At 39.8% G+C, this 13788-nt stretch overlaps 2 protein-coding genes across 3 annotated transcripts; one reads left to right on the top strand and one right to left on the bottom strand.

Moving 5' to 3' along the window:
* Positions 1-407: 407 nt before the first annotated feature.
* On the top strand, positions 408-5290 carry dnd1 (DND microRNA-mediated repression inhibitor 1). Its single transcript, XM_057043961.1, has 5 exons — positions 408-589; positions 3290-3395; positions 3578-3903; positions 4348-4480; positions 4577-5290. Exons 1-5 carry the CDS (start codon positions 566-568, stop codon positions 5074-5076), a joined length of 1089 nt encoding a protein of 362 aa, XP_056899941.1. The 5' UTR covers positions 408-565; the 3' UTR covers positions 5077-5290.
* Positions 5291-7301: 2011 nt separating this feature from the next.
* hars (histidyl-tRNA synthetase) lies at positions 7302-13271 on the bottom strand. Of its 2 annotated transcripts, XM_057043948.1 has the most exons (14): positions 13085-13268; positions 11585-11909; positions 11375-11464; positions 11105-11224; positions 10904-10999; positions 10112-10237; positions 9902-10009; positions 9731-9829; positions 9509-9602; positions 9184-9311; positions 8831-9103; positions 8584-8700; positions 8351-8497; positions 7302-8054 (listed from the first exon to the last, which is right to left on the bottom strand). In XM_057043948.1, exons 2-14 carry the CDS (start codon positions 11687-11689, stop codon positions 7998-8000), a joined length of 1560 nt encoding a protein of 519 aa, XP_056899928.1. In that variant the 5' UTR covers positions 11690-11909; positions 13085-13268; the 3' UTR covers positions 7302-7997. The 2 variants fall into 2 exon arrangements, with proteins under 2 accessions (XP_056899928.1, XP_056899929.1); XM_057043949.1 differs by lacking the exon at positions 11585-11909 and having other exon boundaries at positions 13085-13271.
* Positions 13272-13788: the final 517 nt, after the last annotated feature.

The following is a 13788-nucleotide window of genomic DNA, read 5'->3' as shown; positions in this document are numbered from 1 at the left end:
GACCCGACCAACGACCCTGCTAACGACCCTGCTAACGACTCTCAGGTGACCACCCGGATCATTAGCATGCAAATGGTCCACAGGGGCTATATATTTTCAAGCTCTCTCCCCAGCGATTTCAGAACTGAAGAAGCCTTCTGGATAGAAGGCGAAACGTCTTCAAAAGAAGAAACCCAATCCAGTTGACAGAGAAAACTACCTTGGATACAATGACCTGGATGACTGAGAATTTACACAGACATTTTGCTCATTTAATCACTCTAAAGTACTTCATTATTTTAAATTGCACTCCAGCATTTGACAAAATATATTTTATGAAGGTTTTTGTTATACGATGTAACTTTTAATGTATTAATATTTGAAACAAATAAAGCACAAATAAAACTGCCTTGCCGTGCCTACAGGGGGCAGAATTATCGCTCAAAAATGTTAATTGAGGCACCGAATTGCGTCGACAATGGCGCCTGGAGACGACGTTTCGTCGTGGCCGTGTCAAGTGTGACCTGTTAGCCAATTGGGTTCGTCAGTTGAAGGCGCTGCTCCCTCATTTCCAAGAACGGCGGGCATGATGGATGAATCCCAGAGCCAGGTAAACTGATCAGAAATGCGAAATATCGCCAGTCGCTTTTTTTTTTTTTTTTTTGCCGACGCCTGTATTTTTTTCCAACAAAACGAAATGAAAGCAAACAGTAAAACTACAACAAAGAGTTGTCACGCGTTCTAAAAAGCGGCAAAACTTTGATGTGCCTTAGATGTGCTAGTTTGTTTGAAACCATTTTCGTGATTGTAGCGCCAAAGTGTAGGTTTTGTTTTACGTTGATTGCACCGACCAACGTAGACGGACATCGGATGCCTTTTTAAAAAATCAATCAAAAAACGAAACAAAAAAACGTGACATTCTTTCAGTTACGCGAAATTGGCTACACGCGTGAAATCTGCGCAGGAAAACGTTAGCGATGTGCGGTATTATTTTTGTAAGCATTTATTATAACAATGATTATAAACGATAGGTCTAAAACTTAACAAAAAAAGTTAAGCTTTTGTTATGTATACTTAATTTTGTTCCGAAGCAATTTAATGCAATGGTGCACTATGACTCGAAGGATGAAAGTGATTATTTGATTTTAGATTGTCATCTATACAACTATGGTATTTTAATATGTCATTAATTTAAAATCTCTCTTAATATGTTGCTCCTTCTCATTTTTGTCAGAGCGGACATATTTCTAAACACGAGTGCCTTTTTAATTTTTCTGTTTTAATTGCTTAATATATTATTTTGGCCATTGGTAGAAGCAATATTTAAACTTGTCTCCATATTTTAGTGATAGTGTAATGTATGATCCATCATTAACTTACGATTGTGTGCAGGTGTTTACTGTAGCATTAAAATCCAAACTTTTGAGCGTTTTCATGGTTGAGGACACTTTATTAGGTACACCTTGCTAATAAAAATTGGACCCTTTTTGCCTTCAGAACTGCCTTAGTTCTTCTTGTCATACTGTAAATAAGAGGTTGGAAACATTCCTCAGCAATCTTGGTCCATATTGACAAGACCAAATAATGCCTGACCTAATTCCTACAGCTTTGTCAGCTGCACATTTATGAATTAAATCTCCCATTTGTTCACTTTCCAAAGGTGCTCTCTTTTATTGAGATTTGGGGAGTGTGAGGGCCCTTGGACTACTGTGAACTCATTGCCATGTTACAGAAACTAGATTGAGAAGACGGATAGATACAAAAGCCAGCTTCAGTAAGAATGTCTCCATTTGACCAATGTTCTTCTGTTAGGTTTTATATTGCCATAAAGACCATGCAAATGTTGGGACATTTTCCACAGTGTCTCAGCATTGTCACAGCAAAGTTTATACTATTTTATTAAGTATTATGATTAAATATCTAATATCTCATATTAGAAAACATTGTTATAGGATGAAGGAGGAGGCACCTGCAGCAATGTGTTTGGAGGCCAAAAACGAATCGTTGCATATAGAAAATGAGATCCTGAGTATGTGTGAATCATGGTCACGTTTTTAATGATTTATTGTACACCTTCAGTAATTACATTAATTAAGATTATGATAATCACCCTTTGCTCTGTCTTACATGTCAAGGAGAAAATTAGCAACTTTCGTGCCTTCAAATTCTTTTCTACTTTCAGCCGTCTCCAGTTTTCAAAGGCATCTCTTATACAGTATAGATCCTTGATTTGTTTCTGACAGAAATCAGAAACAAAGATAGGTGGATGGTTGAAGAACAGCCCAAAACACACAAAAAATACATTTTTGTAAACATATTTACTGGCTGACAACTTTGCAATATTATGGCTGGAGTACTGTTGTACAATTTTAAGTTAACGTGATTCCTTATTGTCTTAATGTTGGCATATCAGGGCTATTTTAAGACTGTTTTCTTTCGGTATTTTGGTTTTGTGTCAGATTTCCAGAATGCAGAGATTGACTGCAATGAAAAACCTGATGAATAAAAACACATGTGTAAGGGATTCTTCACATGACAATAACAACGGCAAGTTTTCATGGCATTTGCAAATCTCATATACACAAGAGCAGTGCCCAGAGTGCCCGGGCTCCAGAGTAGATTTTTGACATTGTTATCTTTATTTCTTTGCGTAAACATGAAGTGCAGTTTTCAGTTAAATCAGTGATGTGCACTGCATTCGCATTAATCTCTGGTAGCACGCAACTTGGAAAAGCAACAACAGCTAACGCCGGCTACCAAGCAACATGTTTGCTGCTAACCGTACTAGGTTTGTTTTTATTAAGTTGTTTTGCTCTAACAAAATGTGGATTTGCTGCATTAAACTCAGGCAATTAAATTGCTTATTTGTTCGCCAAGGTCTCATTCAGTTGCCTAGATTGCCACCTGACATGCACGCTACTGAGTTTTCTGTGGTTGATGTTTGTATGTCTCCATGTGAACGCGGATCGCTTTGGAAACAAAGGAAAAACCTTTGTGTTTGTTACCTTAGGTTGTATATTGGCTTCACTCTTGAATATAAAGATCTAATGATAAAATACCAACAACACATGTACCTAATAAAGTGGCCAGGGACTCTTTTCCATAGGTTTTTGGCCATGGTGGAAAGTGGAGCTGCAGCTGGAGAAATTAACTTATAGAGTGACACGTAAAAATCAGAACATTGTTGTTGTGATGGAGTAGGACTGACAACTGCTGTACCCCATTTGTGGGCCAAAACATGCAAGGGGTACATCAATATGCTAGTCGGAGCTTTGTTCTTTCTCTCCTGTTATTTTCTATGTTCTTTTAGATTCTGAACCTTGACCGAGTGAAGGCATTTCACGAGTGGCTGGAAAGAACCAACACAAAGATAACTCAAGTCAATGGCCAGAGAAAGTATGGAGGACCACCTGACAGTGAGAGAGGCTCTATGTACCATTACTGGGTGAAATCTGGTGGATGGTTTTATACCATAAGATGATTTAAATAACGTGTTTCTGAGTAGAATCCTAATTAATGTAGTACCATGTATTTTAGTGAGACCATGTGAATTAGTGTAGCAAATATTCAAAGGTTCACATCTGTATTCTACCACCAGAGTGGGAGGGGCCAGTTCCAGGAGCCCGTTGTGAAATCTACATCACTCATATTCCACGGGATACCTACGAGGACGTGCTGATTCCTCTGTTCACCACTGTTGGGCCACTCTGGCAGTTTCGGCTTATGATGAACTTCAGTGGTCAGAATCGCGGCTTTGCCTATGCCAAATATGGCTCACCAGCCATCGCTGCCAGTGCCATTCAACTGCTGCATGGTCACATGATTGAGCCCGGTGTCTCTCTATGTGTTCGCCATAGCACAGAGAAGCGACAGCTGTGCATCGGAGGCTTGCCAGTGAGCACCAAGCAAGCTGACATTTCTCAGGTACGACACGTTTGATAAAAGGCGCCTGTTTCCTCTTTTTAATATTTAATAGTTCCATTAGATTTGTTGGAAAAAGTTTTGTTCTGCAGTAATCAAATTGGTATTTACCAGTCCCTCTCCAGTATATGAAGTCCTGGAACATGGAGATGTGTGATTTTCTTCTCCCGCGCTGTGGATAATATCTTTTTGCTAAGAAGTCATTTCCAGCAAAAATTGACTTCTTTGTGTCTTTAACTTTGCACCTGTAGCATCTTCCTCTGGTGTTTTTTTTTTTTTTTATTCTAAAAGGATTTAATAAGCGCCTGTTGCGTGGCAAGTATGCTTAAAAAGCACCTGGAATATTTCTGTCTGTTCAGTTTTTTTGGATTAATCTCAGAGATTTGAAAACTGACATCTGGATTTTTTTCCCCCTCTAAATTGCATACTGCTGTCCTGATCTTGTAGGTGATGCACACCATGTGTGAGGGAATAGAGAGAGTTTCTCTAAAATCAGAGCCTGGTATTGCTGGAATGTCTGCTGTAGTTACCTTTTCTTCCCATTACACAGCATCAATGGCAAAGAAAGTGGTGATTGAAGGTATGTGAGATGGTAAACTGATGCTTGGAGTGTATGAGTGAATTACTGTTAATGTAGTTAACGTTTATCTGAATAGATTTACTTTTTTTCCCCAAGCATTCAAGAACCAGTATGCCTTGAGGGTCTCAGTCTCCTGGTTCTCATCCTTTAAGGCCAGTCCAAACCGGTTACTGCCTCCACAAAATCTTGTAAATGTCTCTTGTCGGTCCTCTGTCTTGCTTCCTCGCCAGACCGGCACGTTATTCCACTCCCCTAGTTTTTGCAAAGCAGTCGGAGGACCTATCACCCCACAGCCTTATGAATGTTCCACCCCCTCCTCTCGTGCGTCTCTTCCATCCCCCATGATGCTCCTCAATAACTTGTGCCAGACAGCTGGTTTTGGCCCGCCACACTATAAGATTTCCTGCAGCCGTGCAGGACCTGATGGGTACCTCCATTTTTCTTATCAAGTGTTTATCCTTGGGATAAATATGAGCCTTGAAGGGGTGATCATGATCTTACCTGGTGCCAACATCTCCAGCACTATGGAGGAGGCTCGGGAGGCTGTAGCACAGCAGGTCTTGAGGAAGGTCTTCCACCGCCAGGTCTCCCACTGAGCAGGCCTGCACAGTTCAGCAACTTCTACTGCACCGCTCAATGCTGTTTTATTTCATAGAGTTGTTCAAAAAACATTGATATGTATATTTTATTGCAGTTAACTTATTTTTGCATGGTTTTATTAGTATTTGCTGTTGTTTGTTCTGTTCTATGCATGCTTGTTGTTGTTGTGCTCAGTTAATCATTTTAAGTAAATGTGACTTCAAAAGTAAATCTGATGTGTTGGATTCTTTGGGGTTGTAAAGTGATTGTTTATACATAAAAGAATAATCAATCGTCACAGTGAAACTCAGTCCGGATCAGAATCTCAGCTTGTCCAGTTTAGAAGCAATGATCTCAGAACAGTACCCAAATTAAGGTTCGCTCTGGAGAAAGGCATCCGCTAGATGATGAATTTTATCTTCATAACCTGTGTCTGCCTTCACAAATAGCAATCTAATACTATGTTCATGATGCAATCTCACAGCTATCGCATCCACATGGTGTAAGCCCGGCACGTGTGTATATGATGTAAATCAGTGAGAAGGTCTTTTCCACCTTTCCCAAGGTCCTTCTCTTAGCTTAAGAGTAGTTAAAAATGCAGTTTGGTTTTAACAGACTGGCCTCCCTTCATGCCATTTAAAAAAAAAATGTGCTTATTACTTCAAAACTGGGCAGTACTCTAACCCATGGGTGGCTTTATCATTGGGCAAAAACTGGAAAATGTATCCCAAAAGTACCGGAATGTACCAGAAAGTTTTCTCAAAGCAATCACTGAGGTTTTGTTCTTAATTCACACACTATAAAAAAAGCTTCAAAACAAAGTTCTTAGGACAGTAGTAGTGGAAAACAAGACAATCACAGGAATTGCAACTCTAATATGGTGATTGTAAACCTTTTTAAGGCTATATTTTAGAGTTGAAAGGGTGTTTTAGGTAAGAGCATGGCAGAGCTGTGGTGTCTCGAACAGGTCTAAATACACTCCATTTGGAGGTTCCTCCCATAGGAGAGGCTTGTATTGATGTAGGTATAAAAGTTAAGGGACACCATTCTGGAATTTTCCCACACATTTTGGTGCCTGTATGTGGGAATAAATTTGTCTCATTCATTCCTGCAAATGCAAATGATTGCAAATATTCTTAGATTTACATGTTTTGCTATCCACAAACACAAATCTAGAGCAGGGGTGGGCATCGAGGGCCGTATCCAAGCCAGACTTTCTGTCCTACAGGTAAATATGTTCAACTGGGGTTCCATTTACCTTGGTGAAAGCGTTTTCTGCCTGGTAGGATGCAAATCCTGGCTTGAATTCAACCCTAGAGGAATAGATTTGACCTCCTCTGATGGGCAACTCCAATCCATGAAGGCTGGAATCCAGCCAGGTTTTGCATCCTACCAGGGAGAAACTGCTTTCACCAAGGTAAATGGAACCCCAGGTGAAAGTGTTTACCTGTAGGACAGAAAGTCTGGCTTGGATACGGCCTTCGATGCCCACCCCCGATCTAGAGTAATGAGTAATGTGTGTCTTGGTTGTTACCAATAAATGTGTATTTGTAAATATATCTTTTTTTTTAAAAAAAAAATTGTATCGAATCAGTCCTTTGTAAAAGTTAAAATTCTGTTTGTGTGATTCTATTGCTGGATCACCCTCGCTTTGCCCAATTATGTATTTTTGGGACATTCTTTCTACAAATCCACAGTTCCACAAGGAAAAATGAACAGGGTCATCAGGATATGTTTCAATCGTCAAAGAAATTGTAAAAATACGATCAATTAGTACCCACATTTCACAGCTTAATTTGCAAAGAAAATGTTTTTTGAGCCCCGGGACAAACGGAATCGAGGGCAATTTGACTGAGCTCCGAATTGTGAATTGTGAAACCTCAAAAGTTACTTCCATTGAGTGAATACGATTTTGATTTTCTTCAGGCACCTGACATATCAGCAAAAGGCTCACGTTTAATATTTATAGGAGACCTAGAAAATTTTGGTTTGGATTTTTCAAACGGTCGTGGTCAGTCTCACGACAATGGCGGTGATGTGCAGTCCGTACAAAGGAGAGGCTGGAAATGAAAAGCTTGATCCATTCCTTGTGGAAACCACATATTGAATTTTGTTGGTGATACAGTAAAGTCCTTTGTAACAACTACGGTAGTTTATTTGGTCTGGATGTTGAGAAAGCTGGCTGCTACCGGCTGCCTGTAATCCTGGAGGCACTGACTCCTCTGAAGGAAAACAGACTCGGTCAACTGCAGCTGATTTATTCATAAAACTGTTTTCTCTGCTCCTTGTAGATGCAGTACAGTGAAGTAGAGATATACACTGAGAATGGTGCGGGATGAGTGACATCACAGACTTGAGTGGAAGCTAGATGGTATTGATGAAAAGGACCTCAAGCTAGGAGTTAAGTTCGATCTCAGAATAGCTGTCAGATCTCCTCTCATTCTCTGAACACAGAATCAGGAAGTCACTGAATTTGGATGGTTGATTACAAGCTTTGCTGTTGCAAAGGCTGACTTACATTGCGTAAAACGAACATTATGTGGCTCCCAAATTGTTTTTGTAACGTGAAAATTTTGTTTCACAAAAAACATTTTATTTTTTTTAAATTTAAATAGACTCAATTTTCCATTGAAATAAGTGATGTTTATTTCAGGAGTACAAGAATATTTGATACAGGTAGGCTTTTGCTGATGCATTCCTTAAGAACCACTTCTTGCACTTTTCAGGCAAATGCTTAATTAAGATCATAAATGAAAACATGAACCCAATTTATTAATATCATTTCCTCTACTGAGTCCGCCAGTTGCTGTGTAGATGCGTCCATATGTGTGTTGTCACAGCTGCATTATTTGCAACAATTTACACAGAGTTAATGCGAGTCTGAATGGCGATGATGATGATAATGATGATGATGCAGCAGCAGAAGAGCAGGGAATAACTATGCAGAGGTCCTCTTCTTGATCTCAGCTATGAGATCTGCTCTGGAAATGTCAACCTGTGGAAAAATAGGACATTAATTGTAAACTAAATTTTGCAGATTCTTCTGTGTAAAAGTCCCACTGGTTTGTAGGTCCAATCATCAATCATAGGCAAAGCTTAGCTATTGTTCACCGTGGGTCAAACCAAATACAAACAAACAAGAACTACTGTAATCAAAAGCGTCCTCAAGATGAAATGATAAGATCATTGGAGGATGATATTAAGGCTGCACTTATCATGTAAAATGATTGATAACTTCAAAACAAATCCAAATGTGAGGAGAACAACTTCTGTATTCTGTGTCAGCAGTACCTCATCTCTAGTAGCGACATTACGGAGTTTGACCACTCCATTTTTCAGTTCCTGTTCTCCCAGTATGGCCACCAGGGGAATCCCCGACTCCTCACAGTGCTGGAGCTGACTCAGCAATTTAGGGCTCTTCTTGTACATCAACTCTGCCTAAGCACACACACGTGCACGTTTTTCTACTGTTGTGAGATATAATTAGCAGTTTATTCTGGATAGCTTATCCTAAACACACACACCTTAATACCAGCATTCCAGAGTTCAGTGATGAGTCGGAGCCTCTCCTCCAGCAGGTTCTTTTGGGCAGCTGCCACCATGACCTGAACCTCTGTAGTACGAATCTTCTCTGTTGAGGCCTGCAACAACAGAACAAACCGACTGAGAGAGACCCTGACACATATTAAGACACGACCATTAGACCCATTACACACTACACCTTTTCCTACTCAACACATGTATCCATTGTGTAGGTAATAACTGCCTCACCTCGGCCTTCTGCTCCATGATGGAGAAGATCCTCTCGATGCCAATACTGACACCCACACACGGCACCTTCCTGCCTTTGGGGTCAAACATGCCCACCAAGCCATCATATCGCCCCCCACCAGCCACACTGCCCACAGTGACACACTCCTCTGTTGGTGCCTCATTTGAAGTTTCAGGTGCTACAGGGGCCACACCTGCTTGAGTCAAGATCGCCTCATAAATGATTCCTGTGTAATAGTCTAGACCTCGAGCCAGGCTAAGGTCAAACACCACCTATAATGAAATAACCATATGCATTAGCAATATTAAAAGACTATTATTACATTTGCTAATGATGAAAAAACATGTCACACCTTGTCTGTGACCTGGAAGAGCTGCAGGTAACTGAAGAGAAGCTTAATGTCAGTAAGGCCAGCACAAGCCTGCGTACTCTGACACATTTTCTGGTCCTGAAGGAGACGTTCAGCCAAATCCATTCCACCTACAGAGACATTGACAAGGACTCATGACAATTCACATGTGCTTTAGACCAATTTTTCATGCTGGAGCTCAGCTGCCTGCAGCACACGCCATTTGGAAGCTATGTATGCTGTTTAGAGATGTAGGGTTGCTTTGGATAGAAGAGCTCAATTACCAACTGCGGTATCGTGTATATTGAGAATCTAAGAAAAATCTCACCTTGCATACCAACATACACTCCGATCTGGTCAGCAGCCTCCTCTGACAAACCCTTCTCATTCACCATTTCATTTTTCACAGCCTCCCACGGCAGCTAGTTTTGGATAAAAGAAACACACGATAAAATGGTGGATTGAACTCTGCACTGGATCCTGAATGATCGTCACATGCAGGAGGGTCATTTAAAATCAGCACTATGAGCACCGCAGTGCATCAGCGCACCTTGTCCAGTTTATCCACTGTGGAACAGATGGTACGGAACATGTTATCTGGAACACCACATACAGCAAACATGCCATCAAGAATTCGTCTGTCATTGACCTGGAAAAGGAAAAAATAGTTAGACTTATGCCAGGCAATGATTTAAAATGCAAATGAAAGGATGTGGAGAACCTTGATGCGAAAGTCGCCAAGGTCCAGCTCACTGAGGATTTCATGGACAATCTTCAGACATTCAGCATCTGGAATCATGGCATCATACTGTCCTGCTATGTCAAAATCCTGCAGATCATACAAATTCCTCATTGCAACACTGAGAATTTCCACACCAAAGGGCATTTTGAGCAGCAGCAGGACTAATAAACGTGTTCAAGGAGGACTTACACACTGATAAAACTCTCTATAACGTCCACGGGTCATGGCTGGGTTGTCACGGCGGTACACTTTGGCAATGTGGTAGCGTTTTATGTTGGTTATCTTGTTCATGGCTAAATAGCGGGCGAAGGGTACCTAGCAAAACGACTGGTTATGGATGAGACTGCAATCTGCTCTGGAGGAGGGGTTTCATCATCAAAACATATGTGCACCATATTTTTTTGTTAGGAAATTTTACTTTTCTTAATTTATTGATGCCTGTTGCTAAGGGCGAGATTTAACAACAACTTACGGTACATCAAGGATGACCTGATACAGATACCAGCATTATCATGTGATGATTTCAAACTCCAAAAACACAGCATTAGTAAAACACTAGACGGTAAATGGACTGGTGAGCAATGCCAATGGTTTGAGGGTATGTATGAGCAACATTTTTTCATCATTGCTGCCACTAAAAAGAACAGGCAGTACCAAGCTATAATCCTGCTAAAGAACTAGTAATATAACAAAAACCTAAGAATAAAAATGAGATTAAATACAATGAGTTCAATAAGACTACCACCGTAACATTAAGTTTAATATATTTGTTATCATCTGTATTAGTCTTTAAATGTAGTCTATACTGTATGCTATTTTCAAGCACCTGTTTGGACAACCACTGGATTGTACTGTACTTGTTTAAAATAATTGTAGTGCCACATTAATGGGAAAAAACAGTATGCAACAATCAAATGTTGCATCTGAATTTCCTGCAGTGATGCTAATGCAACCTGTGCACATGTGATAGCTTAAGGATACAGTGAGGTCATATCTGAGTGACAACAGCTCTCCTCCTTGGTCTTTGAGGTCGTAGATGAGTTTGGAATCTTCTCCATACTTCCCTGTTAGAGTTTCCTACACACACATTGGTTACCATATACTGGGTCAGGTTTCAATGAGCACTTGTTTTTTTAACATATATTTTAGCTGTTTTGAATTCAAATTTGTGCAAAACTACACCTTCAGTTCAAACACTGGTGTGTCGATGGTCTCTGCTCCATGGCGTTTAAAGCAGCTAACAATGGTGTTAAAGACTTTCTCTCTGATGGCCATCTGCTTGGGGTTGTAGTCTCTTGTTCCCTGAAACATTGAGTCAGTTAGGTGATTCTTTATCCAACTAAGATCAAAAGCAGAATCAAAGACAGAAGGAATGGCAGAATTCCACACACATGTGTGTGTTGGTATTGTGCTGTGTAAATGGATGAAAACAGATTGGTACTGCTGTCTTACCTTTGCTGTCTTGAGGACAAACTGATGTTTTCCATCATCTCCTCCTAAATGAGCCTTGAGCTCCAGAAGTTTTGCAACCTCTTCATCAATCTTAAAACAAATGTTTTTAAAAAGCCTTGATTAGAACATTAAAACAATGGTCACAAGCAACAAAAATAAACCACCTTTAAAATGGTAAAGACATTTATTTAAACAGTTCCACGGGCCTACCTGAGCCAAAGTGACCCCGGGAAAAGAGCGTATAGATAGCGCACGTGTCGTGGTCCGACAGCCCATCAAAACAGAGCAAACACGAGCACAATGCATAGCCAACATGTTCAGTCCACAGGGCAGATGGTATCCAATAGGAGGGTAAATTGGGTCCAAAATTGTTCAAAATTGTTCAAGGGTGCATCATTGATGAGTCGGTATTACCCAAGGTGATATCCAGGGTTTAATGCACATATAGTAAGGGAGAGGATGAAGGTTCAGCCAGGCCAAGGTCATCCAAGGTCAGGCAGGAAGAACAGGAGAAAAGTGGTAAGCAACCTTAGCTCTAGTAGAGAGCGCAGCATGATGCAGCATCATCATCATCATCATCATCAGAGCGTGGAGGACAGAACACGAGATGTACCAAGTCAATCAAAGCAGTGAGCAGAATGAAGCAAGTACACTCACACAGCATCACTATCATAACTCTTCAAAACTGAAAATACATTTAAATATCAAAGAACAGGAAACGCTATGGGGATAATAACTCCCAAAACTAAATTGATTAAGGAAGTGTTTGGGTCCATTTACACATTTAATAGTACTGGGAATTTTTAAAAAACTCATGTTTCCACCAATGACATATTTAAGCAATTTAGAGACACAAAAAAGGAAATTTTGAAATGAAGGTCAGTCAGTCCAGAAAAGGCAGTGAATGAGAAGGTGTGTCCAAAAGTTGGCTTGTACTGTAGATAAAACAATTGGTCTTTCTTTTTTTTTTTTTTTTTTTACTTTAAACGATCAGTAGAATAAGGACGAGTTACTGAATTTCAATCACTAAAAGGTTTAATGAATTTATCATTCCACTACAGGAGCTATTACTATAAGAAACAGAACTACATGCTCATTTTCGGCCAGCTGCTACCGCACCAGCATCAGTGATTTTGGCTTTAGCCGTACAAAAACGACCTGTTTTACTCAAATATAAATGCATAACGAGTGAAATAATGGTTGGTAGGATGCAATAGCTAATATCCCCTTAAAGTACAGATATTTGCGATAGAACAGTCTATTTAATACTTCGACTTTACTTTCGATTTTAGTTTAGTTTAAAGAGTTGCGTCTCGTGTTGCATTTCGTAAAGTAAAAAAAGCCTGGAAAAAAAGATGTGCTCTTCGGTGTAGGGGTCGAATTTACAGTTTAATCTCTCTCTCAGAGAGATTATTAAAAAACTTTTTTCGGTCATCCTACAGGATCCTACAAAACATCAGTTTAAGTTGTACAGGCCTTCATCAGGGCAGTGCCTTACTTTCGATTTACTTTAAAACGTTAACTACACCGGAGTCAATTGACAGAATCGCAATAAGTGGACAATTTTGGAAACTTTTTCCTGTAAATCTGATGAGTTTTGCTGGTTAAAGGAATGATTATGGTTGAGGTAAAACTGACGGTGTCATGTTTAAACGACACGCTGATCACCACGCGAACAAGCCAACCTGGATATCGGGGACTAACACTGACCTGCTCTTTGCTCGCCTTTTCTGCCTTCAGCTTCCGAACGACTTCACCTTGGCATTTAATCGCTTCTTGAATCTGTGCTTTATCGTCCATGACTTTTCAATGATGTATTTGTCCAAAGCGTGGACCGTCGCTGTCAACTCTACAGCTATGAAACCCACAGGAGTAACCTAAAGCGGAAATAAAACTGGAATCACTTCCTGGTCACATTTCTGACGCAATTTGTGTTCATTTCGAAAGTGGATGTAGGTTTGGAGAGTATTTACATTAGTGATATAAGCATTAGTAATAAAAACTTTCTTATAATCTAATAAGCTTCAGGAGTCAAGAGGCAGCAATTTTGTTAAAATGGGTCCGTGTTTCTAACATTTAGCTACGATTAAATATGCGACATCTGCTGGCAATTACGCAACATAACATTGTGATTTATGTTTAAAAATAAAGGTATATGTGCATCATGAAACCTTCGTCTGTTTTTTTTTCTTTTAAAGGCATTAATGTTATACTGATGTTTTTTTTAAAAAAGGGAATTTTTTATTAAATACTGTACGTAATAGAGATGTGTTCTTGCAAGATTAACTGAAATACAGTACAAGCATATTTTCTGACAAAATTGGAAATGTATTTACTTTCAGATTTGGGGAATTTGCTTATTTTTATTCAAAACCAAGGTCGTTGCTGTTGAGTCAGACTTCAGCAGTTTTTTG

Source organism: Takifugu flavidus, chromosome 9 (genome assembly GCF_003711565.1).
Source record: "Takifugu flavidus isolate HTHZ2018 chromosome 9, ASM371156v2, whole genome shotgun sequence".
In the NCBI taxonomy this organism is placed as follows: Eukaryota; Metazoa; Chordata; class Actinopteri; order Tetraodontiformes; family Tetraodontidae; genus Takifugu; species Takifugu flavidus.
Note: the sequence above shows the minus strand (reverse complement) of the source record. Positions and strands in the feature narration are given on the sequence as shown.

Bases quoted from the DNA above. Each gene is read 5' to 3' on its own strand.
- dnd1 (XM_057043961.1), top strand. From the start codon at position 566: ATGATGGATGAATCCCAGAGCCAG. The intron at 590-3,289 runs GTAAACTGATCA...ATGTTCTTTTAG, and splicing joins TGGATGAATCCCAGAGCCAG to ATTCTGAACCTTGACCGAGT. The intron at 3,396-3,577 runs GTGAGAGAGGCT...TTCTACCACCAG, and splicing joins GTATGGAGGACCACCTGACA to AGTGGGAGGGGCCAGTTCCA.
- hars (XM_057043948.1), bottom strand. From the start codon at position 11,689: ATGTTGGCTATGCATTGTGCTCGTGTTTGCTCTGTTTTGATGGGCTGT. The intron at 10,010-10,111 runs GTAAGTCCTCCT...TATGATCTGCAG, and splicing joins ATAGAGAGTTTTATCAGTGT to GATTTTGACATAGCAGGACA. The intron at 8,055-8,350 runs GTACTGCTGACA...ATTTTTCCACAG, and splicing joins ATGTCGCTACTAGAGATGAG to GTTGACATTTCCAGAGCAGA.